The sequence below is a fragment of the Pectinophora gossypiella genome, chromosome 21 (genome assembly GCF_024362695.1).
Source record: "Pectinophora gossypiella chromosome 21, ilPecGoss1.1, whole genome shotgun sequence".
Classification (NCBI taxonomy): Eukaryota; Metazoa; Arthropoda; class Insecta; order Lepidoptera; family Gelechiidae; genus Pectinophora; species Pectinophora gossypiella.
In genome coordinates this window covers 6711391-6738930 of record NC_065424.1, presented here as the reverse complement: position 1 = coordinate 6738930, position 27540 = coordinate 6711391, and the positions used below count along the sequence as shown (strand labels likewise).

The following is a 27540-nucleotide window of genomic DNA, read 5'->3' as shown; positions in this document are numbered from 1 at the left end:
CCTATGTGAAGTTCTATCATAATTATACGAAGCGCTTCGTCCGAAGAGATTAGTATTAGTAGATATATAAACACATGTAGTTTCGCCTAAGTGATACCACTCTTGCACTAATTGTTGAGAGAAAGAAAAGGGTAGTAAATAAAAAAGGTTGAATAATAGCAGAGAATCGCGGGTAGATGTTACTTACCACACTATTTTATCGACTGTTTCTCGTCATTTAGTTTAGAGCCATATAAGATACTTACATCTTCATTATCATTGACGTACTTCTTTGTTTGTTGCGTCCCGGGTAGCGTCAGCCTTAAGGGTGGGCGGGAGTACATACTAATCTCTTCGGACGAAGCGCTTCGTATAATTATGATAGAACTTCACATAGGTAAGTTCGTTTAATCACTAATTATACTTCGCGCTTCGTCCTCTAGATTAGTATTAGTAGATATATAAACACATGTAGATTTTGAGAGCCCCTAGAGAGAAGTAGGGTCAATGATACTAGGTGCAATTATCAAGAGTTTATTTTATGATTAATTATAGGTACAAAAATAAGCAATTTGACAATCGTATCTTACACTGAGTGTAATTACTATTATAGTAGCTACAACAGTAGTACAGTAATTTGATATTATTTAATTAACATTAAGGAGAATGGTTATCAATGATTGTTCGAGCTAAGGCTAGGTCAGCGTCACCAACAACCCTATTATAAAATCGAGCGAAGGTGGAGGAGTTGTGGCTCCAGCCCGCGGTGCTACGGATGGTATCCACGCTGACACCGAGCGAGTGCGCGGCGCTGGCGGCTGCGTGTCGCGTGCTGTGAGCTGTGAACACGGCTGTGTCCACCCCGCACTCGCCCAGTGTGCGTTTGATCCATCGGCTGAGTGTCTGTGTACCTACCGCGTTGTGAGGTTTTTTCAGACCAATGAATAACATTTCCGATGTTCTTAGGGACTCCGTTTTACTTATATAAATCTGAAGCGTTTTCGCTGGACAGATCGACGGTTTGTCATTGAAAAAGGGCAAAAAAAGAACAGGTTGCTTACAGCCGGGCCGAGAAGTTTTTAAAATATCCGGAATTTTAATACTAATGCGATCATCAGACGTTTCTATATTTTTGACATTAATTTTGGAAATAGTTTGCAATCTATGCGCTGTTGTAAGAGCTAACAGTGTAATGGTCTTTTTGGATAGCTTACATAAATCAAGTTCTTCATTTGGGTACCAAATACTTAGATGATTAAGTACACAACTAGTATCCCAGGTGGCATTGTACTTAGGTACAGGAGGTCTAAGCCGAAATACTCCTTTAAAAAATCTATGTAAGTATTCGTCTTTTGCTAATGTAGGTCCTAAGATTAACGACAGGGCCGATCTATACGAAATTAGGGACCCATATTGGTAGCCATCAGTGAATAAATTAGTCAAAAAGGAAATTACTGTTGGAATTGTAGCTTCATGCGGTTCTACGGAATGAGCTTGACAAAAAGACCACCTCTTTTTGAGGCATACGTCATATTGTTTGATAGAGCTTTCTGAGAGCGAGGCCATCATGATGTCTAGTGATGCTGCAGGGAGGCTTCGTCTTGATAATGCCGCCCTGATAACACTCCTGCAGCCAGGGTAAGGGACGGCAGTATCCGAGAGCTGTAATGGGATAATAAAACATTGTCTTTAGGTGTGAAAGTCACGATGTCCGATACAAGGAGAGCTTTGAACAAAGGAAACCATGCCTGTGTTTGCCACATCGGTACCACAACGATACCATAAGCTTTGTCCGAAATTATTTTTCTAAGCATTTTGAGAACCATTGAAAATGGTGGGAAGGCATAGAAAAATAAATTTGACCAACAGATGGTAAACGAATTAATAGCAACAGCGTCCGGATCCCTATGCCAGGAGATGTATTTGGCGCATTTTTTATTTATTCGACTAGCGAATAGGTCTATGTCAGGCTGACCGAATAAAGTTATTAAGCGACGAAATGTTTGATCAGATAACTCCCATTCTATATCTGGGTGCGTTTTACGTGACTCTGCATCAGCAGTGACATTGTCGCAAGACCTGATGTATGACGCGAAAATAAACAATTTACGAGCCTCGCACCACTGCCAAATCTCTTTAGTTATGTGGTTAAGATGGGGAAACTGTATACCTCCCATACGATTAATATAAGCGATGGCAGTTGTATTATCGATTCGTAGTAATATTTGGCAATTGTAAAGATTTTTCGCGAAGATCTTTAGACCGATAAAAGCAGCCAACAGTTCCAGATAATTTATATGCTGTTTCTGTTCACTACTTGACCATTGGCCACTTGCCGTTTCGTTATTGCAACACACACCCCACCCCGTTGTTGAGGCGTCAGAATATATATGTATAACATAGTTGTCGTTTCTAATGGGATGCATCGAGTGGTCAATAGAATGCAGCCACCATTGAATATCAGGTAAAAGGGTATCTGGGATATTCATGTACCTATCATAATCGTTGTGGTGTTTTAAGTTGAGAAACTTGCACCTTTCTAGGTCCTTGGTATGCAGCCACCCGTATTCGATAGCTGGGCAGCTCGACACAAGTAAACCAACGAGATGGGCGAACTTCCTGATTTTGCAACGGCGTAGATGGGTAAATGTTTCTAATTCGGATTTTATGCGTAACCTTTTGTCCGAGGGTAAGCTTAAAAGCGTGTTGTTGGTATCTATGATCATACCTAAAAATTTACATGAAATTGACGGTGTCAATACATTCTTTTCTTCATTTACAATGAATCCTAAAGAGGTAAGTAAGTTTCTAGTCGTGTCGATATTTGTCAAGCATTGTTGGAAGGACTGACCTATTAGAAGCCAGTCGTCTAAGTAAAGCGTGGAAATAAAACCTGCCTCGCGTAGGATTTTGGCTATAGGTTTCATAATCTTGGTGAAAACAAATGGTGCGGTGCTTAAACCGAACGGCATTACATTGAATTCGTACATCTTGTTATCAAAATTAAAACGAAGGTATTTTTTAGACTCATCGTGAATCTTTATTAAAAAATATGCGTCTTTAAGGTCAAGAGTAGCCATAAAACAATTTTGAGATACTAGTTTGAGAGCGGTGCGTAAGTCTTCAAGTTTAAAATGATTGGTGCTTATGAATTTATTCAATTTCTTAAGATTCAATATGAACCTCATTTTGCCGTTCGGTTTGGGTGTGAGAAAAATACTTGACAGAAATTGACCTTCACAAGGTTTACACTCAGAGATAGCTCCTATATGCAAAAGATTATCAATAGCCTCGTGGAAATGTTGTAGTTCGGACTCCGTGTATACAGGTAACATAGGAATAGAATCTTGAACAACTGGTGATGAGAATACTATTTTGTAGCCAGTGATCCAGGAAAGGATTATCTGGTCATCTGTAATATTAGCCCACTGTCTATAATAATTTGCCAGACGGTCTGCGTACTTAACTGTGTCTAGTAGCGGCGTCGTTGTGGCGCTGGTGGAGCTGCCGGCGCTGGGTGCGGCGGCGGGGGCGGCGGCGGCGGCGCGTGCGGCGGGACCGGAGGCTGCCACGGCATGCGGTAGTAGGTAGCCGGGTGCGCTCGCGGAGCTGCAGGCTCGCGGCTCCGGTAATTCGCGCCTGGTGGCCTGCGTGCCGACGCCGGAGCCTTGCGGTTTAAAGATTTTGGAGCAGATGTGTTCGTCCTTTTTGCTGTATTTTTAGCGCCTGCTACATCAAGTTTTAGTTCGACACCCGATTTTGTCACAGCCTTAGCAGACTTAATAGTTTCCAACAGATTTTCGCCAAATAAAAAGGTGTCAATTTTCGTATTGGAGAGATGCTCCTTCATATCTTTTTTAAGTACTGATAGTATGAAATTCCTCCTGGTCGCCGAATCGCCGTGTTGAATATCGCAGAGTATGCGGCTTAGGTCCATAAGTTTTTGGAGCATTTCATTATTTTTGTCCTTTGAGTTAATTTGTGTGTTGATCACATCACTGAGGCATGAAATGGCACATGCCATTTGTTTTTGTTTAGCTTCAATGCCCTTGTCGCGTTTTTGTGCGGATTCTGGGAGAGCGGCCTTAATCTCGGGGTTAACCTGAGGGGCGCTGATATGTAAACAATTGGCAGGAACCGGGTACTTTGCGAGTAACGATTTTCTATCGTCTTTTTTCAGGCCTTCTTGAGCTGTATGTTTGAGGCGACTAGCTAGTTCTGTACGAATGTCGCTCGCGTACTTAATCTCGGTAAATGGGTCTTCTCCTAAGATTTCCAAAATGTCCTCGTCCAATGCTGTAGGTTCTGCCGGGGGTACATTTTCAGCCACAGTGACCGTCTTCTTCGACGTCGACGGGTCATTAACTGCCGCCGTGACCAGGGATGGGGGCGCATTTGCCGTGATGTTCTCATCATCGGATTCGACAACACTGACGTCGTCTACAAATCCCTGACATGAAGAAGTTTCCGGTAACCAGTCGTCTGGACCCAGAATTGGTTGTGGGGACTCTGAAATGAGTGCCACCAGGTTAGAAAAAGGTAAGTATATTTAGGTCATTAAAATATCTACGGCATAAAAACTTAGTGTGTGTCGAGACATTCCCAGCGAATGCTCTGATTACACACTTATTACATAACGTGAATACGTTGTATGCCTTGTTTATGTAAAATTAATTTCACATAAGTAGTCCAGAATTAAATAAAGTGCACATTTATTCTTTAGAAAAGTAGGTAAGAAAGAAAAAAGTTGTTAAAATATAATTAAACTGAGAACATAATTAATATTTTCGGAATATAAATCTAAATTGAGTTTTTGATATTATTTGGGTTTTAAAATATAAAAAGCAAGTTAGTTATAGTCACTATTACACATAATGTGTGCACTGTAAAGACAAAGTGTAATATCAGTTCGACCCGATATTAATATTTTGAATGCGGTGAAATAACCCCAACGGTTATCTCGGTTGCATTCGTCTGGACATTAGGTACATAAGTAATAAATCGTATAACTACGTACCTGGTCGATGTATGGTACTGCGTACCGTTGTTTCACAAGCTGGAGAAATTTCCGAATCACTATCCGAAACACTGGTTTTTCGATGACGTATTTTTCGTTCTAATTTTTTAACTTTCCGTAGTAAAGTCTCTAAATCGTCGTCAACTTCTTTAGAACGCTTTCTTTTAGGCATTTTTAACGTAAAAACGAACTTTTTAGCGAATTTAAAGGAGCTAGTATTAAGTGTCTAGAGCGGTTGAGCACTAAATTGCGAATGACGAGAAACAGTCGATAAAATAGTGTGGTAAGTAACATCTACCCGCGATTCTCTGCTATTATTCAACCTTTTTTATTTACTACCCTTTTCTTTCTCTCAACAATTAGTGCAAGAGTGGTATCACTTAGGCGAAACTACATGTGTTTATATATCTACTAATACTAATCTAGAGGACGAAGCGCGAAGTATAATTGTATATTTCTTTAATTAATTGTATTTATTTATTTAACTAGGTACACATACAGCAATACATATTAAACTTTTACAGACAGCATTACAAATAGAAAAATTTGGTATATATGCTTGCCAATTACAAGCGTACACAGCATTTATCGTAAACGAAAACAAACTATATAAATACTAAACTGTATTGTAGCTCTGGCCACCCAGGAAAGGGATTACGGGCGTGAGTTTATATACGTTTGTGTATCTACAAACATACAGACACTCACACATAACGAATATTCCTATCGTCTGAAGATAAACCTGCAGCTATCATGTTTTGTCTACCTTCCAGGCGTTACCTTGATCTTCAGTCACAATGAAGGGCATTGCAATTAACTGAATTAACTATTTCAGTGAGAAACTACACAAAAATATAATTTGCATACAATTGGACATTAAAATTCCCCAAAATACTATAACCGTTCGGAAGGTATGTTTTTATTTAAAGATACAATTCTACTAAGTAATGCATAAATACAATATACACTAAACAATACATAGGTGCTAATACAAATACATATTTCGTCTGGAAACCCTAAGAATAGGAACCTTCAACTTCAACCATTCCTAATATGAAAATTATGTAAGCGTCATTGTGAAAAATTACATTTCGATTTGATTTTTGTTAAAAAAACTCGCAATATATAAGTTAGTTTCAATCGAGGTAAAAAATTGTGGTCTCAATTTTTACGCGGATTCTTCTTCTATCATGTGGGTTGTGAGGTGGATTACCAACCTCATCCACCCTGGTGTCAGGGTTACTATTGAGCCGCCAAAGGCCCCTGACATGACTCATGTAACGACTACGTACTTACATCTGTAAGTTATAACCGGGACCAACGGCTTAACGTGCCTTCCGAAGCACGGATCATCTTACTTTTGGACAAATAGGTGATCAGCCTGTAATGTCCTAACCAAACTAGGGAAGACAAAGTGATTTTTGTGATATGTCCCCAACAGGATTGGAACCCGGGACCTCCGGATCGTGAGCCCAACGCTCAACCACTGGACCACGGAGGCCGGACTCGAATTGAAATTAATTGATAGGAATCAAAGTTTTGCTGAAGAAAGTCACACGGGGAATGTGACTTTTCAAAAAGGCATTTACATGGTTTTCACTTTAGAGCGACGATGTGCAATTGTTCTGAGACGGATGTTGGGATATGGTCCAACGATAAATTATAAAATGCGAAATTCTAAAATCATTGTTAAGCCTTAGAGTCAAGCTTTCTTCCAATTGGGCTTCCACGGCTCTTCAAATTTTTAGAACGGTCATAACTAAGTTAAAGTTAAGCTTGTATCTATCTGTTGTGTGTGTCCCTTCGCGGTTTGGAAAGTCAGACAGTCAATCGCTTCTGTAAAAAACAGGTCCTGTCAACTCTTCAGGTTAGATAAGCGAACCCTGTGAAAACGAGATAACGCTAGGGAGATACCAATTAAAAGCGTAAACAACCGTATGACTAAATCATTACTCATACAGAACGTGCGCCATATTTTTTTCCATGATAATTGTCAGTTTTTGCATAACACGGTCCTAATTGCAGCCTGGCAAGGTGACAATTGTGAGATGACTCAGTGTTTAAGTGTCAAAATTTAGGTATTACGTCGAGGAACGGACGCAAGGTCATCTAGTCTAGCCTGTATTGCAATACCATAGAACAGTAATTCTAGTTCTATCGTGTGGGTTGTGAGGTGGAGTATCAACCTCACCATCCCTGGTGTCAGGGTTATTATCGAGCCGCCAAAGGCCCCTGGCTCATGTAACGACTACTTACTTACATCAGCAAGTAGAAACCGGGACCAACGGCTTAACGTACCTTCCGAAGCACGGATCGTCTTACTTTCGTACAATCAGGTGATCAGCCTGTAATGTCCTAACCAAACTAGGGACCACAGAGTAATTTTTGTGATATGTCCCCACCGGGAATCGAACCCAGGACCTCCGGATCGTGAGCTCAACGCTCAACTACTGGGCCACAGAGGTCGTTCAATGGAACAGTGGTTCCCAAACTTTTAGACCAAACGTTTCAAAATAACGGAACCATTACCAAGTATCAATAAATTTCAATAAAAATAACAACGGTGGTTGTACTATGATAACATTGTTATGTTAAAGTTCGCTGAAGCCTAAATACTTAAATCATCTTGCGATGGATTATAGCTCTAAAACTAACTACCTCATTGGGATATAGTCGTGAGCTTATCATCATCTTCATCAGCTTTATCCCATTTTCACAGGGTCAGCTTACCTAACCTGAAGATTTGACAGGTCCGGTTTTTTACAGAAGCGACTGCCTGCGAGGGGAAAACCAGCCAAAATTAAAGCACATAATAACGGGTTCTTACCGCGTTTAAATGGGGATATGAGACTCCCGATATTTCGACACTGTCATTCATCCCGTGATCATGGCACTTGCAACAGTGTCGAAATATCGGGAATCTCATATCCCCATTTAAACGCGGTAAGAACCCGTTATTATGTGCTTTAATTATGATAATAACCGCGTAAACTTAAAACAATGTATAAACCAGCCAAAGCTGAGGTTAGGTCACATACCTCCGAAAATGCATTTCCTGAGAATGTGGGTTTCCTCACGATGTCTTCCTTCACCGCTGAGCTTGTGATAATCATTTATGAGCAAAATATGAATTCGAAAACAAATTCGACAATCATTGGATTAGGCCTGTGCTGGATTCGCACCTGCGACCTCAGTGAGAGGCAAGTGTTTTCCCAACTGGGTTACCACGGCACCTATAGTCGTGAGCTTATCTCCCTCTCTCTTTATTTAAGAGCTGCGCTCTTGTCGGTGGAGTAATCGCCATTTCTCTCTTCTTCCCGCCAAATCCTTCACCTCCTGATACGACACGACCTGCACCTTCACTTTTATTCGTTTCAGAAATGTTCTCCTAGGTCTACCCCTTCCTCTCTTCCCTTAAATTTTCCGTTCTATGATGTTTGTCATAAATGAATCGTGTCGTATCAGGTGGCCAATCATATTTCCTCTCCGGTTCTACATTAGTCTTCATTATGGTGGTGGTTGGAGCTTATGTTATGTTAAAAACGGTGGTTTAATTGTGTGATTGTATGAAGATGGCAAAACAGAATGACTGTAAGCCTGTTGTAAGTGCCAAATTTTAGGTATTACGTAGAACGGAAGCAAGGTCGTTAGTGCATCCCGAATTCGAGGAAATGATTCCTTATTTTTGTTTGTGATGTCATTATCGAGAAGTAATTAGGAATGACTATGGTTATTTGTGTCACTAGTGACTTGTGAAATGAGATCGTCTGATAGGAATATCGTTTGTACTCATAATTTGCTTGAGTGTGTTTGCTCGACCATAATAGACCGTATGCGCATACAGCACGAATGAGAAATGATTTTCCTTCAACTGCTTATTATCACGGGGATGTCGTACGATCACGAGCATTAATAATATGTATACACTTTGGTACCATGTCACATTAACTTTTTTGACAGATTGAACTGTAAGTCTCACTAAATGTCAAATATGTTAGTGCAACAGAGTCCTAAAGAGGGTACATCAATTGCTCATGACTGCACAAGACGATTTATTGTGTATTCAAATTCAAAAACATCTTTATACAGTGGGTAACATACTATGAATCGTTAATTTTTACATAACGAACGTCTCATCCGCCTAAAACTTCTGCAGCTTCTCAAAAACTGTACGTATAGCCGAGGAAAAGAAACTACAAGAAAGACGACTCGGCACGAGGCCCTAGATGTTCTTAAAAAGAAAAACTTAAAATACTGTTTTATTTTTATTTTATAATAATATATGCGTCTTATGTGTCTGTCCAAATAATAGTAACAATTTTTAACTACACTGTGTTATGTTATTATGTACGAACTACGAACGAACCGTGGGAAGACCTCGACTTTGTATTTTGAATTGAGTCTCATTACATTACTTGCGTGTATTTTGAGAGTCGACCAATGTTGCTGTTTTCTTGGGAATCCTGTGAGTAAGATGAACTTATTGGCAATCGGTCGAAATCTGTATTTCTGTCATACACCTCGTATAACAAATAGACTGTCCGCGGCGCATCTTGTCACAAGCGACGGCGTGTAAAGACACTGTACCACCGATATTGCGACCTCCGTGGTCCAGTGGTTGAGCGTTGGCCTCATGATCCGGAGGTCCTCGGTTCGATTCCCGGTGGGAACATATCACAAAAAATACTTTGTGGTCCCTAGTTTGGTTAGGACATTACAGGCTGATAACCTGATTTAAAAGGCCACATCGAAGCAATTCATCTAAAACAGCAATGTTGATATTTGACATTTGTTTGCAATATTGCTTCTCTAGATGAATTGCTTCGATGTGGCTTTTTTAACCCCCAAGACTGCAATATCCTAACCAAACTAGGGATCACAATGTATTTTTTTTTTACCTTATGAAAGAAATAATTAAAAAAAAACTCACCATCCATGCTGCGCGAAGACAGCTTTCTGTTGGACAGTGTGCGTGCGAAATGCGGTGGCGCGCGCTGCGGCGGCGCGGCGCGGGATTCGTAGTGCGTGCGCCCGCTGTAGCGGAACCGGGACCCGAGACGCGGGAACAGGGTCGATTTCTGCGGAGGCTCCGGGCTCATCAGCCTGTGGAAAAGATCGGCTCATTAGCATTCAAGAAACAACATATCATAGCGTCACGCCTAGGGAATGCAATCCCAAAATTCCGAAATTTCGTGAGATCCCTAAATTTTTGGGATCAAGTTAGGATGGCTGAAAACGATGAAAACTGCTTGTTTGTGATAGTGACGTTAATTTTTTTCAAAGAAAGCAAAAACCTTTATTCTTCAATATTACTAACTAAATAATTAAGTTTTCTTTGGAAATCAGCATAATCAAAACCAAAAGTATAACTCAAGGAGATTCGCCCAATCCCGTCAATCTCGAACGGGATCTCGTCATATTATGCTTTGGGATTGATCCCGAAAAAATAGAGGAGATCGGGATTGCATTCCCTAGTCACGCTCTTATCCACGAAGGTTGGCAGTGGTGTATAGTACCAGCTATCCTTAAGTCCCATGTAATAGGGAGCGATTCTATTGTCATTAACCGGACACAAATCCTGAAACCCACGTGATACAACTTCACGAAGGAGTTGTGGCGTTTGCAACTGATCTTCAGGATCATTGCGAACGATGGCTTTCACTACGTGGCCGGATTAGAAAACGATCTTTTTGTGTATTAGATGAATTGCTTACTTTTAAAGAGGCTCCAAAATGTATCTTCTGTTTTTGATGTGGTCTTCCAGTATTCTGCCAGGAAGCATTTGCTCCAGGAATATCCAAGAGTGTCCAGGTATATTCGAGAAAATATCCAGGAGTATCAAAAAATATCCAAAACTGGATATTATTACAAATGTATGTGTATTGCTTTGCTCACCTGAAGAACGTATGATGTTCGACGCAAGTTTTCCAGAGCTTCTTGGCAGCGCGATGGTTGGCCAGCTTAAAGCCAACAGTGGACTCGAACTGCTCGAACTCGCCGGGCCGCAGCTTCACGTAGAAATTGTGGCGCTTGTAGCTGATCTTCAGGATCTTTGGCCACGCGAATCGGTTGATGCGGAGCCTGTGGACGAAGAAGAATAAGATAACGTTTTGGATGGAGACTTGAGTGAGTTCTGGGGGTCTACGAAATTAATATTGCTACTTGACATTGCACTCTTACTTTTATATGCGCAAATGCCAAATTGAATTATTTCTATGTAGCTTTTTTATACCCCTGATTCTCGTAACTAAAAAAAACTACTATTTTAACGACCCGTGCAAAGTTGGGCCTATGTTATTATCCCGGAAGGCGTCCGCAGGCCCGAAGCTAACAGTTAGAGGCCCCTTAAGACATCTGTATATTATGATTACGAATTAGTGCTATAAATGTAATTCCAAATTTTACAGCCAACTCCCGGTAACACCTAGCATCTTACGCAATACCCGGGGTTAATGTGTTACTCACTTCTCCCTATGAACCAGAAGTCCAGAGGAGCACACTCCGAGCGTGATGTCGACGTTCTCCGAGTCCTTGGCCGGGTGCAGGTCCACGCCGTACATGGCCAACTTCTTGGCATTTTCCAGATAGTTCAGCTCTGCTTCGGCAGGGGTCTGGCCTCTGTTAGGAGAAGAATTAGCTTGTTAATAGGCTACTTGACTTAGTCAAATGAGATACTTTATACGAAACGTCAAAACAAAAATTGTCCACGGATTATATATGGAATACGTAGTACAGTCATGAGCAATATCATGTACCCACTTTAGAACCCTGTCGCACTATCATAATTATGACATTTAATGAGACTTACGGTATAATTTATAAAAAAAGTTAATGTGACATGGTTTCAAAGTGTATACATATTAATACTCGTGACCGTACTTATTGTTACTTAATTCATCATTAAAATTCAAAAAAATAATCGAAAGCAAAATGAGGCAGGTTTTTGATTATCATAGACTATGTTTCTTTTTGTCCTAGTCAAAATACCCAATTACGTATTATGTATGATATTTATCATCATCTCATATTTATGAATTTTAAGGTCAATCACGCTGACCGAACTCATCAAGCCTGGTGTCAGTTGTTATAAAGCCGGCAACAGGTTCTGTCTTATAAGAGCACAATGTAAGGACTATTGGAAACTGAAATTTCAGCCTCCGTGGTCTGATGATTAGAGCGTTCGCCTCACAACCTATTATATCACCTGGGATAGACTCTAATTTTCATTTTATAATGTACTAAGCGATCATAAATATACAAGAGCTTCACTTACCTGTGAGTCTTGTGCAGTTCAACGACTTTCTCCTCAAGCTCGGGAGTGCAAGCGCTGGGAGGCACCAGTTTCAGTTGTTTGCACAGACCAGCTCCGACTTCTGAGTCTTCATAGTCTCCTAGTTCTGACTGGAGGAGGTAGCTGGCTAAGAGGGCGTGGGTCACTGTTGAACATGGGAGACGACCTGCGGAGGATAATTATTTGTATATTAGTTGTTGTTAGACATTCTTAGCTTATGTGATTTGTCAAAAAGAGTTCTAGAGTTTAAGCATAAGGCATTGTGGTAAACGGACAAAAATAAACTGTTTGTTTTTTTTTCCATGCTAAAATATCAATCTATCAATCAGTAGCTGTAGTACGTTAGATTAACTAAGATCTCAACCATTCGCAGCCTGTGCTATCAGCGCAGATAAACATTTTTCGTCCATTAGTCTAATCTAAACCTACGTTACAAACCACATCGGCAACCACAGCAGCAATTCGAACGGTCTACTACGAATACTACTATCAAGCATCCAGTGTACATGCTCCCAGAGTAATTGGAATCTGGATTGTCCCTGAGTGATCATATGTGTATACATAGAACATTCTAATTCAAATATATTCCAACCCGTTCAAAGTGCTTTAGACTAAATAAATACTAAACACGCATCTACATAGAGAAATCATCAATATCTACCTTCAAGCAGGTCCTTGCGCACAGCCAACACGAGTTGGTAACGCGTGAGCTCCTCTTGCAGCTGCGCTGGCTCCGGTGGATAGAACTTCACCGCGAAGCGCATCTCCCATGGCTCATCTGGAATCAGAGGAAAACATTCTTTCAAATAAGGTCCATTCAACCAGATTTCTTTAGAACGTCTAGGGCCCTGTTTTTCTTGAAGCTACTTTTCCTCGACTATACAAGTTGTGTGGAGCTGCAGACTTTCGACATAAAATATAAATTAATTATGATTCAAAGTTTGAGTTTTGATGACTGGAACAGTCGCACAAGACTAGCCATTATGAACTGATAGTGAATAGCGCTTCGGTTGGAGGGGAGGAGTATGGAGCATAATCTACTACTGCTGATCAAAATACCTAGACCTGTGCTAATAGAACGGGATCTCTGATTTTGTGCTCAGTCCTTGACTTTTTGTTTACTAAATCAGCATACTTAGTGTTGTTTTATCAATTTAGGCAGTTTCGTTGACACAAAGAAAATGAAGACGTAACGGTGGCCCGGTGGTCTATTCCGAGTATATCTAAATATTGCGGCATGATAATGCTTGATAAAGCAATGAACGACAGCCGTTGAGAAATGTAGCAGTCTGTGAAAAAAAAGGCCTATGGATGGTGTTACTAACGTTTGATGAGCTTGGAGACGCGTTTCTCGAGGTCGATCCAGGCGCGCGGATCTCCATGGTCCTCGTACAGCAGTCCGAAGTAGTCCTTCTCCACCAGGTTGAGGCTCTCGCACACCTTGTTCAACAACTCGTGGCCGCGGATCTTTCTCTGGAAAGTTTAGAAAGGCAATTGTTAGTTTTGGAAAAAAAACTTCGAAGTCCATGGTGACTCGTCCATTGTCCGTCCAACATCGAGGAGTTCCACATTCAAATTGACGAAGTTTCCATTGGGCCTCTGACGCGGACTGTCCTTCGCGACGTCTTTGGGCCCCTTGGCCACAGCATACATACTAGTGATATGTTGCAAGGTATTGTAAACAACTTACGTCGGCCTCGAAGTCCATGGTGGATCCATCGAGGAGTTCCACCTTGATCTTGGCGAGGTTGCCGGTGGGCCTCCGGCGCGGACTGTCCTTCGGCTTGGCCTTCGCCTCGTCCTTGGCCTCCTTGGCCACGGACTCCGGCATCTTGCCCGGTCTTTAACACCTGCAACCAAAAATATATTCCGTTATAGACATTTTCTATAGACATCATGAAAGCTCGCAATAAACAAGCCAGTTTCACTCCAGGTAAAAAAATCTGGTCGTAATTTTTACCCGGATTGAAATGAATTGAAAAAATCCAGGTTTTGTTGAAGAAAATGAAAATCTGAATGTGATTTTTCAAAAAGATGCTTCTGTGTTTTTTACTTGACGCGACGATATTTTAAATGTAGGCTTATTAGAAAACTTATTGAAACTACTATAAGTACATAATCCTTTGTCGACTTATAATAAGGGGTAAATATATTGATAGTTGAGTAGCTATGAGAAAAGTTCATCTTATTAAAGTATCAAGATCTCAATAACGGCTAGGTATTGAGATTGCCTATTGGACGGATGACGTCATAGTGACATCATCACCAGATGGCGTTTATTGCCGTGACGATGGTGGCAATCAGGAATCATTAACAGCAATTAACTCAGTGATTAAGCTTATTTATATTTATAAACAAATTATAAACTTTTAGTAAATAAAAGTCTGAAGTGTGCGCTTCATTATATTGAAGTCATATAATTATTGAGTGTAACCGATCTCATCAAACCTGACAGGGTTACTATTGACTCCTGACATGAGCTATATGTATGTTCTAATAATCCCATATCGAACTGATTTTGATTTTCTTCTTTCAAGCCGCGTTCGACACTGGTCTATGAAGCCATACTTCATTACCATCTGATGACGTAACGGCTTCCTGATTGGTCTGGATGTGACCTCGTGCTGTATAGGCCATGTCCTTAATTTGTCCAATTGACGCCGTTGACAGGCGCCTCGGTCGAATAAGACGTTCGCTATTTGCGTCGAGAGTCCCTATTGTTGTTAGGCTGTAGAGACTATTTGTATTCAGCCTACCCCAAGTATGAAGTATGATTTAATGGCTTATCACTGTGGTCGTGTGGTACACCGACTTGCGTCTGAAACGGGGAGCGCCAGTTCCAATGAGTTATTAATTTATCTTAAGCGCAGCTTTTAACAGCCTCGGTGGTCTAGTGGTTAGAGAGTTGGGCCCACGATCTGGAGGTTCGGGTTCAATTCCCGATGGGGACATTGTCGAAATCACTTCGGTGAGACTGTCCTTTGTTTGGTAAGAACATTGCAGGCTAAATCACCTGATTGACTGAAAAAGTAAGATGATTCTGTGCTTCAGAAGGCACACTTAGGCTACGCTTGGCCCCGGGCTACTAGCACCAACACCTCCACCAACCCGCAGTGGAGCAGCGTGGTGGAGTATGCTCCATACACCCTCCGGTTGATTGAGGGGAGATCTGTACCCAGCAGTGGGACGTCTATAATCTGCTTATGTTATGTTTATGTAAGCGCAGTTTTCACTAACACAGTTGGATCGACGATAGACGGCAGTACGGCTCACCACTTATCACTTTGGTCTAACAGAAAGCTCGGTGAGGTGTAGGTACTTAGTTCATCTAGCGATGGATATACCTCTGACTACCCCAATTGGGATATATATATATGTATATATTAGTATTGATGAGTCAAACACTGGAGTACCAGTATCCCGATAGAGGCATAGACATCTTAAACGTTAAAGACACGACTGGCTTCGGGCCAGAAATGAATCATGCCAGATGGTGATTGATGCTGTATTTCATTGATAAACGATTCGAAGTTTCAATTAGACGTGTTTTGTACCATTAGACGTTTTTAGAATTTACTTGAACGAAAATAGGATAAATCTTATGATGGATTCTTTCTATCATGGCATCTATAAAACCGTCTTTAAAAAAAAATCTGATTGAATTTTCTACATTAAAACACATAATACCGGGTTCTTACCGCGTTAATCAGGGATATGAGACTTCCGATATTTCAACACATGCAAGTGCGATGATCACGGGACGACTGATTATGGCACACCGTGATCATGGCACTTGTAACAGTGTTGAAATATCGGGAGTCTCATATCCCTGATTAACACGGTAAGAACCCGTTATTATGTATTTTAATTATGATAATAAGCGGTTATTATCTAAACCTCAAACAATGAATTTTCTTCAACAAATTTCGATTTCTCGATTTTTAATTCTTAATTCGATGTTTTTGTTTTAATTTGGCAAGGTTTTTTAATATATTTTTTGTCACAGAATTTTAATCTTAGAAAATCTACAGCGTAGATGTTTACGACAGAGAGTAAAGATAAAAGTCCTTAACCAATAAACGTGATGTCTGGCGACAGCTATAAATATTGTAAACGAGTCCCGTTTTGTGACCATAAATAAAGGAACCTTGACCGTCGACAATGCCAGCCGGTATGACATCATACTGAGCCTCAGAGGCATATTTGGACCATAGAAGGAAGAGAAGCGACAAGCGGTGGCGACTATAAAACAGATACAACGTGATCCGCAGCTTAGGCAAACAAGAAAGATAAAGCTGGCTCATTTATTTCAGCATGTGAATACATGAACCATCGGCTCGTATTTTGTTATTTTTGTGGCGATTTTGTTTTGGCATGCGTTTATAGTCATTGATTATTTTATGAGTGTGCGGCAAGTAGATGTGTGCTGTACGTATAATATACCTAACCTCCCACCAAAAGTGACGGAATAATTAACGGAACACACACACACAGGAAATACAGAAATAAAAAAGAGAAAGCTGAGCTTTATTGCTCAGTAGCAATCTCCAGGCAACCTGAAATGTAGTATGGAGCTACCCCAAAAGCAACGTCTATCTATATAATTTGTCTGAGTATTCTACTATTATAATCTACCACTACCTAGAAACTAAGTTATGGATTAGGAGTAATGACACAACACCTCCGTCTCAATCCTAACCGCTGCCGCCACCGCTCCGCTACCCGCTGACGTCTTTATGGCCTTAGGCTAAGCACTGACTAGCACGTCTACGGTAAGTGCTAATTTATAGCACTATTGAGTGCTAAATGTAATTGGTTCATTGGAATGAGTGAGTGATAAACTTTTATGGGAATTTTGGCGACTTGCTGGCGACGTCGTTGTGGAGGTAAATAGAGAGGAATATTGTGGACTGTGATGGATTGCTATTGTGATGGAACGCCTTTCATCCCTTGTAATTAACAAGGAAAGTTGTACACACAATCATAGAATAAAGAATACGTATAGGACGGTAACTCTCTGCCCCGCACCAATTCGTATCGGGCGCCGAACTAGCTTTACCTCACCCCCTCTGGGTCTTACTTTAGTCTAGCCGTAAGCCGATAAGGAGTCAGGGAAAGCGCGCGCGCACTATTTGTCTCGCTCGCCACGATCCATACTTTCAAATAATTGAAATTTTATTATATAAACATAAAATAAAATCTTCACATTCGATTTTAATGTTTCCTTTATTTATGATATCATGAATAGATTACCGACCACCGCCTGTTTTCATTCGCATTCCAGTAACCCACCTAATTCCGAGAGGTTATAAAGTAAATATAACATCAAATCAAATCAATCCAGTTCGCGGAAAGTACACAAAATAATATTCTTAAGAAATAAACACGGAAAAAATGCGTGATTCTTCAATTCCTACGAAACTAAATCGAGTATCGGTATGAAACATCTGTGTCAGAATTACGAGAAATCATAGATTCATTATTGCGTTATCATGAAAACGTAAAGTTAGACATAACACGTACCTACATACGACTCCGATATACTTAGAAAGTGTACCGAACTACTTATCGCATTGTGACGTATAGTATAACATTTATCTCTCTATAGCTCTATATTTTTCTGGAGTAATTCCAGTTCGGCGCGTCCTTGCCGCAGGGATGAGCGCCTCTTACTTCAGTAGGCAGGAGTGAGATGGTGGCTGAGTTCGGATAGGGACCTAGACCTACGTGGTATAATGAAGAACCCTTGCCCAGGCATACGGATGAAGACCTCAACAGTATCAGAGACGGAGATGGGAGCCATCAGTACAGCAATGCAGGACGGAAGGGGCGTGTCACAGAGAATTTAACCTGGAACCTTACAGAGGGCAGCAGTAACTGTCAGTACTATTCAGAGGCGGTGGACTGGACATACTACTCTAGTCATGCAGCTTCTTTTCCCCGGCTATACAGGTTGTGAGAAGTTGCAGTAGCTTTAGGTTGTTAAAACGTTCGTTATGTAAAAAAAGAGGATACAGTTTGTAACTATTTAACCTTTTGAATATAGATATATTTGAATTTGACGTATTTTAGGAGACTCAATATGCGCACAGATATCAAACCAGAAGTTTCATTGAACAAACTACATTACAACACCGGCTACAATAAACAAAATTATCAGGGAACCAATAATATCTAAAATACTAACAAATAAGTTTCTAAAACGCTGCAAATATTATCAGCACAAAAATATCTAGGTAGTAAAGTTCACGGTGGTTAGTGTAATCGTACCTCATTGTTTACTATAACATTCCGATTCGGTGAGTGTTCACGTACAGTGTACAGTGTACCGATCTGCCAGACGTATCGACTCGACTGCAAGATTGCTTCGAGTGGGTGAATAGGGATGTGATACGATAGTTTTTTGTTTTTTTTTTTTATGTGACTTATTTGCCGCAGATGGCATTAACTACTTGGCCGGACAAATGGGGAGCGCTGAAGGCTCTCACCCGGTACAACGTTTAAGACAACAGGCCTGAGGGTGCCCAGTTGGGCGCGAACCTCGGCTCAGGGCGTCGTCTGAAAAGAAAAATATTTGAAAGAATTAATCGACTCTAGTGGGTCCCCGCCGCCGGCGAGGTCGGTATCGGGGTCCTGAAGTCTTTGGTGTCGCGAGCTGATTGGCTGCCTCTATGGCTAGAGTTATCGGGTCGTCGGGATCGTATATTACGTCCATCAGACGCCGATACTTTTCAGTAAGCGATAGATGTGTATGTGTGTAAAAATATCAAAAATATGCGTGCTAGTCCTAGTAAGAGATGTGCCATTCCCGGAAATGTTCCCAAAGTGGGAATGTTCCCGTGGTAAAAACTCTTTAATAGTAAGGACACTGGCTGCTTTTCTTTTTCAAATGAGGGATTTTCCAGGCTACGTTCACCAAAAACAATATAGATGGCGTTGTAGGGCTTCATTGTGATAATCACCTATTTTCTCATTACTCGGGTACATAATTATAGTGATGTTCCGAATATCCGTATCCGTATCCGCGGATATCCGAGATAAAAGAAAACTCCGTATCCGTATCCATGTCCGTTACTTTTCACGAGGATCTTTTACGGATCTTTTTCAAGTGATTAAGTAGAATTATTAAATAAAAAACTATAAAATTCCATTCAGATTATTTTACCATAACCAAAACAAAAGTACTACCCGCGCAATGCAAGTTAAAACGTGTCCTGCCTGACGTTGCGGCGAGCGAAGACGTCAACTATCGTTTCAAGGTCGCGGGCGCCGACACCAATCGAATAATATCGAATAAGAAAATAAAGATCCGCATCCGTATCCGCGGATCTTTACACTAAATATCCGTATTCAAATCCGTATCCGCGGATATACATTTTTAACTATCCGGCACATCACTTATAATTATTCCAAAATAGAATGTAATGGCAGAAGCATAATATAAAAATAATAGTCGCTTGATATTTGGATCACATTATGTATAGAATTATTTTGCTTGCTACCTACTTCTATTGCTTCTCTTTATTTTATTAGAATAATAATGTGTGAATGATGTTATTGTGCCTGGGTGTAATAAAAAGGGTGAATATAAAAGATGAATTATGTCTGTTACCAATGAAATTGGAAGGTTAAACGAAGAAAGAACTGTACACTGTCATCCCGTGATCATGGCACTTGCAACAGTGTCGAAATATCGGGAGTCTCATATCCCGCGGTAAGAACCCGTTATTATGTGCTTTAATTAGTTTGACTGCTTTAGATAATAAAACTTACTGCTACTTGTAAGACGACCGAACTGAGGAGACTGGTACCGAGACAAACCGTATTGTGGTTTACCTAACTATGTAATACTTTAATGATATAAATAAATTTTAAAAAAAGTCATCTATATTATTTCCAGAAACCGCGACTGACAACCCTAATTCCATTTCATTCTGCGCAGACACATGAATCTCAATCGGCAGTAATGTTCTGAATGATTTATATTTACTAACGTCCGAACTGAACTAATTTACCGTATCGTTATCAACATATTATATTATTCACTTTAGCTATAAGGGCGAATAGACAAAATCGTAAACATAATATTTTTGTTGTTGAGAAAACCAACAGCATATTAAACAATAGGTACTTATCATCTAAACTTTATTGCAGGCTGACACCCATAAAATTATAATTATAAGATGCAAAAAGGTAAAGGTTCAAGTAAAATTGTAAAATTAAAATTGTACACATAAAATTAAAATTGCTAAAACTAAAATAATTGTAAATTTAGAATTCTAAAATTAAACTATTTAAAGGTTTCCCAGGGGTTCTTAACCATCGTTAAACAAATATTTATGCATAGCTAAATGAAGAGGCCAAAAGAATAATTTAGAGAAAAGGAAAGTAATATTGATCGAGTCCATGCGTGATTATAATGGTGCCATCAATAAAAAAAAAACGCTAAACCCTTTAGCATGTCAAAACCCATCAACAGTTTTTTCTTTTAATTTCTTTTAAATTAAATTACTTTGTTTCGCGCCTAGCCTGTGTATTTTTTCAATTCCCATTGCGTGTGACGTGTCGAAAGCTTTGGTGAGGTGACCAGAATATTTGCTAAGAATTAGCGACGGGAGGGTGTTTCGAATGGGCTACAAAACTGCCTATTTCTCCCACCAGGTGTCGCAACTGTTGAGTGTTCTTAAATTTTAACAGTTTCACATACTGTCCAGCTAAAATTCGTGATAAATTGCCATAAAATGTGGAACAACGTGGAGTGGCGACAGTGTTTGATAGATATTGTCAGGTAAACATTATGGTATTTGAATGCCATGTTATATAATTCTTCACTTATATATCTTCTCAATGTGTTTATAGTATAGTATAAGATAAGATATATGTTTTAAGTCCTGGAAACCACGTGATATCAATTGTCTATAATCCACACATAAATTCAAACTCACTAAGGTAATTCAGTGGTTTAGCCGAACTGGGATTCGCAGCCGTCACACTAAGATGTCATTCACGCTCAATTCTCAAATTTTACATTGTTAAACACACATTTAAAAACACGTCACAAACTCTATTTACAGTTCTCGTGTAGGCAAATGTAATTAATGATTATAATAGTCCCGTCTGTGAGTAATAATTCCGTTATACAATTAGTTCACAGCCGCGCCTCGAACCTGCGACCTATTTTGACCGCGCCCCGCACCTGTCAACCTACGGGCTTTACGACCGGCGTTACTATGACGTATGTCATACTATGTATGTTAGTTGGGTCTATACTGTTGTGTGCTTATACACAATCCATGATTGCCCTGTGGCCTTATTTTTTAGTCGCTCGCCTTTAACTCGCGTGCGAAAATATAGGTATACCTGTCTCATCTAGCAAGTGATAAGTTCTAATAAAGAAAAAGCATTTATTTCAGGCGATGCCCATAAAAAAGTTACACACAGACAACACAATTACATTACACACAGACTGTTGCTGGCAACACAAGTATAAAAATAATTAGTATTTTTTGGTATGGCAATGTTGTAAGAAGCGAATAGCCGACGCCTCCCGCGAAAGTGTAAAAGTGTGTATTTTATTAACAATTTAATTACATAGTGAAAAGTAACAATATGGTGTTTTGCTGCAGTTAGAATTAGAACCCTCGACCTCTCACCATCTACATATTATACAGTCCACACAAACCAAGAGCCGGACACAGACACATAGACGCTCAGCACAAGAAATTAAAATGTCACGTGGATCGCATTCCAGTGCCTCCAAATAGGGCTTATGTTATAATGCTTTCAGGATGCCATTGGGGCTACATCTCTCTCTGCGCATCAGGGGAGCGATTTTGATTTTGATTCGTTCAAATGTGCTACGTGGAATGGGTATATTTTCGAACGTGATTTGGAGGCGAGCGATTCAAAAACAACACGGGTTGGAATCCCGGCTCGGGCTATAAATCACAATTCGACTTTACGAGTTTGAATTCACTTTTGGATCATAGATAATAATTGATATCACGTCGTTTCCAGGATGTGTGCCCGGTTAGTGGTAAGAGGCTCGCGCCCTATTACATACATAAAACATAAACAGCCTATACATGTCCCACTGCTGGGCACAGGCCTCCCCTCAATCAACCGGAGGGGGTATGGAGCATACTCCACCACGCTGCTCCACTGCGGGTTGGTGGAGGTGTTTTTACGGCTAATAGCCGGGACCAACGGCTTAAAGTGCCCTCCGAAGCACGGAATCATCTTACTTTTTCGGACAATCAGGTGATTCAAGCTTGAAAAGTCCTTACCAAACAAAGGACAGTCTCACAAAGTGATTTCGACAATGTCCCCATCGGGAATCGAACCCGGACCTCCACAGATCGTGAGCCTAACGCTCTAACCACTAGACCACGGAGGCACCCTATTACATGGGACTTAAATAAGCTGGCGAGGAGTGTACTATCTATACACCTCTACCTACCATTTAGGGGAGACAGACGTGAAGCTTTGTTATGTTTAGCAATAAGGTCGCCGGTTCTTATTGTACTTATTGGCCGGACAAATGGGGAGCGCAGAGGGGCTCTAAAACGGTAAAACATATAAGTGGTAACTTTCCGCCCCGCACCAATTCGCCGAGTTAGATTTACCCCACCCCCTCTGGGTTTGAGTCTTGTGTGCTATCGCCGCTATCGAAAACGTTCAAACAAGGTCAACAAACGAAAAGAATCTTAAAACTGTATAATTAAGTAGATAACAACATAACAATTTACTCAACTTATTTATCTACACGCAAAAAAGCATAAAGTGACCAATAGGTAGTTAAAAAGCAATCAGTTATAACAAAAAAAGCGCGACCGTTCTGGTCGAACTATTTGCATGACAACTGTCAATTCTCATCTGAATCCAGGTCAAAAGATAATGATGTAAACCATGACTTTCACTACACAGTACCTTTGTAGTACTTTACAGTGATCTTCTTCTATCCTGTGGGTTGTGAGGTGGAGTACCAAGCTCATCAACCCTGGTGTCAGGGTTACTATTGAGCTGCCAAAGGCCCCTGATATGGCTGACTTAACGACTACTCACTTACATCAGTAAATAGTAACCGTGACCAACGGCTTAACGTGCCTTACGAAGCACGGATCATCTTACTTTCGGACAATCTGGTGATCAGCCAGTATTTTCCTTACCAAACTAGGGATCACAAAGTGATTTTTGTGATATGTCTCCACAGGGAATCGAACCCGGGGACCTCCGGATCGTAAGCCCAATGCTCAACCACTGGACCACAGAGGTCGTTTGTAACGTTTACAGTGATGACAGTCCGGTTTCTGTCAAACTCAAACATACATTTATTCATTAGGTACTTTATTAGGTGTCCCTGCTCGGGAGTCTAAAATCTGTTCGTGTTGTATACAAAGTCGTAACTCACAAGCAAAAACCTACTTATGCAAAATAACAGCAGCATTTCAATTTGTTCCACTATTTCATTTACAACGCGGATGGTTGTCTCGATACTTTTTGTCCACAGGAAGTTAGCATTACGCCACTAAAGTACCTTGGTAGTGAAAGTTTTAGGTTTTTCCATCAGTAGTTGTTGTTGCGGGCACAACTAATGCGTGTATTCCTATCGGGTAGAAGTCCTTGTCACTTGAAGAAGATTGAAGTGAAAATTTCGATCACAAAAGTATAGAGTTGGAAATAATTTAAAAAACAAAAAAGTCATGAATTTTGCGAAGGAAAATTCCACTTGATACGAGTATCAACTCAGAATCATGGTCTGGATCATCCGTCAAAGTTCTCGTTTCGATTTCACTAACACCCTGTATGTCGACTTATATCAATGTATTTATTCACACAGAACTCGTAAATAAACGGTAAACAACCTAACCCTACATAAAGTTGTTGCTACTGTTGCCAGCCAAACCCCAAGCCACACCTATCGCAACTCAGACACAAACAACCCTAGGGCAAAATAAAGCGGGGACACACCGAAAAACCCCACAAAAGATTACCTAAGAGACTGCCTCGCAATATTTTGCGACTGGAAATTGCGGCGGACAACTTTTTTTAATTTTTCATGCCACGTTGTGAAAGGAGAGTGCAGTTTTTTTTATTTACACTGTTATTAACAGTGTTGAATAGTGACTGTGGTCCTGTGAACCGGCTTGCTTCACAAAGGGAGAGCGTCGCGCCGGTTCGAAGCCCGGGGCACCAGACTTGCATCAATGAGTTAGTTGTCTCGACCATTATAGACGTAGATACGGCTCACCTATCACGTTGGTTTAACAGAAAGCTCGGTGAGGTGTGGGCACTTAGTTCATCTTGCGATGGATGTACCTCTTGACTACTGATTCACATAAGGTGACATGTAATTTTTATCATCATCAATGTCTAAAGTCATTATTGTTTGAACTTGGTTATGTCTCTGTTCGGAAAGAGCTTGTTTCCAACTATTCTACCACCGCTCTAGTAGGTACTAAAGAACAGATACCACACCCCAGACACTCCGTATAAAAATCTGTGGAATAAAATGGCGCGGGACGAAGAGTTATCATTCTATACGTATCACATTTGGATGTGATTTTTATTACCAAAACTTCGCAATAGACAAGCTTGTGTCAATCTAGGTAGAAATTTGTGGTCCCAATTTTTACCCCGAATGAAATTAATTGAACGAAAACGAGGTTTAATTGAAGAAACTCGCCATCAGTGCCCTGTTTATTAAAACTTACTCATTATTCAAAGAATGTGTTATCAAAACTACACATGTAATTTACATGTTACAAGTGTCGTTATTAAGGAGATCATCGGATCTCGGCCCAGAAGTCAAAGTGCCGGCCAAAAAATAATTTTGCTATATTCCGTTAGATATTATCCACCTGAGCATTTATTACTATGGCACCAAAGCTGTAGGGTCAATATCTTCGGTTTTATTCGAATTCAAAAAACTGTATTTTTCATACATTTTTGGTCAAAATGTAAAGTGCCGGCCAAGTAATAATAATGGTATATATCCTTAAAACTTATCCGTCTGAGCATTTATTACTATGGCACCAAAGCTGTAGGGTCAATATTTTCGGTTTTATTCGAATTAAAAAAACATGAATTTTCATACATTTTTGGTGAAAATGTGAAGTGCTGGCCAAGAAATAATATTGGTATAATCCGTTATAACTTATCCGTTTGACCTTTTATTATTATGGCACCAAACGTCTATGACCATTATTTTGACTTTTGTTGGACTTTACGTTATAGTTTCTGTGTAAAAAGTGCCGGTCAGCAAAAAACACATGTCAAAGCTATCGAGAAGATACCTGTAAACATTATTCACTATGACAAAAATGTGTATGACCATTAGTTTGGCTTTTGTTAGATTAAAAAAAAACTTTGTTATTGATTCATTTTGTAAAAAAATATAATATAACAGGCACGTTATGTAAAGGATCGTCAAAATGTTTATTACTATGGAATTAAACGTCTATGACCACTATTATGGACTTGATTCGATTTTTCAAAAATCTGGTGTTTTCATAGATACCTACACTTTGGCGAAACAAGTTTTTATCTGGTGATAATGGAAATATCTTGCTAAAGGCGTAATATAGTCGTCTTTTTGATACATTTTTATAAATTAAAAATAGGTTTGCGTTTACGCTTTAGAAGCTACTTTTTTTAAGAAAAGTGTGTATACAAGGAAAATACAGTGGGGTGATAGAGGTACTACGTTATCGGCCGAGTAGCACTAGGACATTGTGATCGGCATACATGCAAAGTACAACTGCCCGACTCCTGTCTTCCCTAACAGCTACTTCAGACGTCATGCCAAAATACGAGTTTCGTCACTAGATGGCAAGCTTATCTTTGGAGGGTGGTAACCATCTACGGTCATAATAATTCAACCTAAACTTAGGCCGTAACGTTGAGTGGAATGCAAAAACTACAGCCAACGTCATATCTAAAATCAGATGGTATTAATATAGAAGTTCACCTATCAACACACAAAACAAAAACACAAAGTATTTATCTGACTAATAACTAGTCATTGGGAAAGCTCTGCTTGTTGTCATTGTTAAAATGTATAAAAAATAAAGATTTTAAAAAGTCCAATAAAAGCCAAAGTCAAAATAATGGTCAAAAATGCAGATTATTAAATGTTCAAAGTTGTATTAAGGGTCCTTTGTAATCCGCTGTATCTCAATTTTTGCCCAAAGCACTTTATTTTTAAACAAAATAAATAAGAAATCAAGATTTTCAAAATAAAATAAAAGCTAAACTAATGATCGTACACGTTTGGTGCTATAGAAAAAAATGTTAATAGGCATCTACTCGATACTGTCTACATGGTATTTTTGCTGGTCGGCACTTTTCACATTTGAACTAAAACGTAAATTCCAATAAAAGTCAAAATAATGGTCATAGATGTTTGGCGTCATATTAAAAAATATTGAGAAGCAACTATTAGACGGATTCGACGTATTCTTTTCGATTGCCGGCATTTTAACATATTAACCAAAACGGAAAGTCCAATAAACGTCAAAATAATAGTCATAGAAGTTTGGCGCCATACTAATAAATGTTCTAACGGTCCTTTGTAATACGCCTGTATCCCCTTTTTCCAAACGGACATAATATTTTTTTTTACAAAATGTATGAAAAATCGTGATTTTTAAAATCCAATTAAAGCCAAACTAATGGTCATAGACGTTTGATGTCATAGTAAAAAATGATCAGAGCAATCTACTCGAAAGGTTCAACACATTTTTTTTCTCTGGCCGGCACTTTCAAATTTGGGCCGGCCAAAGTATGGAGAGCCGATGATCTCCTTTCACAAGTATATTTTACTATCCCTCTACTTTTTTGATAAACGTAATTTACACGTAGATATTTGTAACTTGTAGCTTGTGAACGTGTAGACTTGTATTTTTTTCAATATCGCACTTACGTGGTTTCCGCTATAATGCGTCGTTATTCTATGCCATCACGGAACCCTAATAAATTTTCAATTGAAACTTTCCCCGGTGGAAGGCTTGCTCTGTAGTTTTTCGCGACGACTGTAGCCTCAGGCGGGATGAACTTTTTAGTCTCGACTGTCGTGGAATATGAATAAAAAACAGATGAGATTGTATGGAGTGAATGGTGAATAGAATTGTGAATGAAATGTGCTGCTTCTTTGTGATTACTTTGAACAGATGCTTGGTTTATTTCGCACTTAGACATAATATAGACGTATAGAGATTACGACTACATACATACATAGGTAAATGACCAACAC

At 39.8% G+C, this 27540-nt stretch overlaps 2 protein-coding genes across 4 annotated transcripts in view; both read right to left on the bottom strand.

Annotated features, from left to right (window-relative positions):
* The window catches only part of LOC126376454 (protein 4.1 homolog), a 116139-nt gene that overhangs the window by 26193 nt on the left and 62406 nt on the right, over window positions 1-27540 (bottom strand). For all 3 annotated transcript variants that reach the window (XM_050023785.1, XM_050023783.1, XM_050023784.1), the window contains exons 2-8: window positions 13978-14137; window positions 13613-13760; window positions 12949-13065; window positions 12270-12453; window positions 11462-11614; window positions 10892-11077; window positions 9927-10099 (exon numbers count right to left, since the gene is read on the bottom strand). In XM_050023785.1, the coding sequence (XP_049879742.1) occupies window positions 9927-10099; window positions 10892-11077; window positions 11462-11614; window positions 12270-12453; window positions 12949-13065; window positions 13613-13760; window positions 13978-14118 (1102 nt within the window). In that variant the 5' untranslated portion in view covers window positions 14119-14137. The remainder of the gene's footprint in view (window positions 1-9926; window positions 10100-10891; window positions 11078-11461; window positions 11615-12269; window positions 12454-12948; window positions 13066-13612; window positions 13761-13977; window positions 14138-27540) is intronic.
* LOC126376619 (uncharacterized) lies at window positions 1580-5367 on the bottom strand. Its single transcript, XM_050024133.1, has 3 exons — window positions 4997-5367; window positions 3447-4488; window positions 1580-1641 (listed from the first exon to the last, which is right to left on the bottom strand). The coding sequence occupies exons 1-2, from the start codon at window positions 5166-5168 to the stop codon at window positions 3452-3454; spliced, it is 1209 nt and encodes a 402-aa protein (XP_049880090.1). The 5' UTR covers window positions 5169-5367; the 3' UTR covers window positions 1580-1641; window positions 3447-3451.

Bases quoted from the DNA above. Each gene is read 5' to 3' on its own strand.
- LOC126376619 (XM_050024133.1), bottom strand. From the start codon at position 5,168: ATGCCTAAAAGAAAGCGTTCTAAAGAAGTTGACGACGATTTAGAGACT. The intron at 4,489-4,996 runs GTACGTAGTTAT...CACTCATTTCAG, and splicing joins CAGTACCATACATCGACCAG to AGTCCCCACAACCAATTCTG.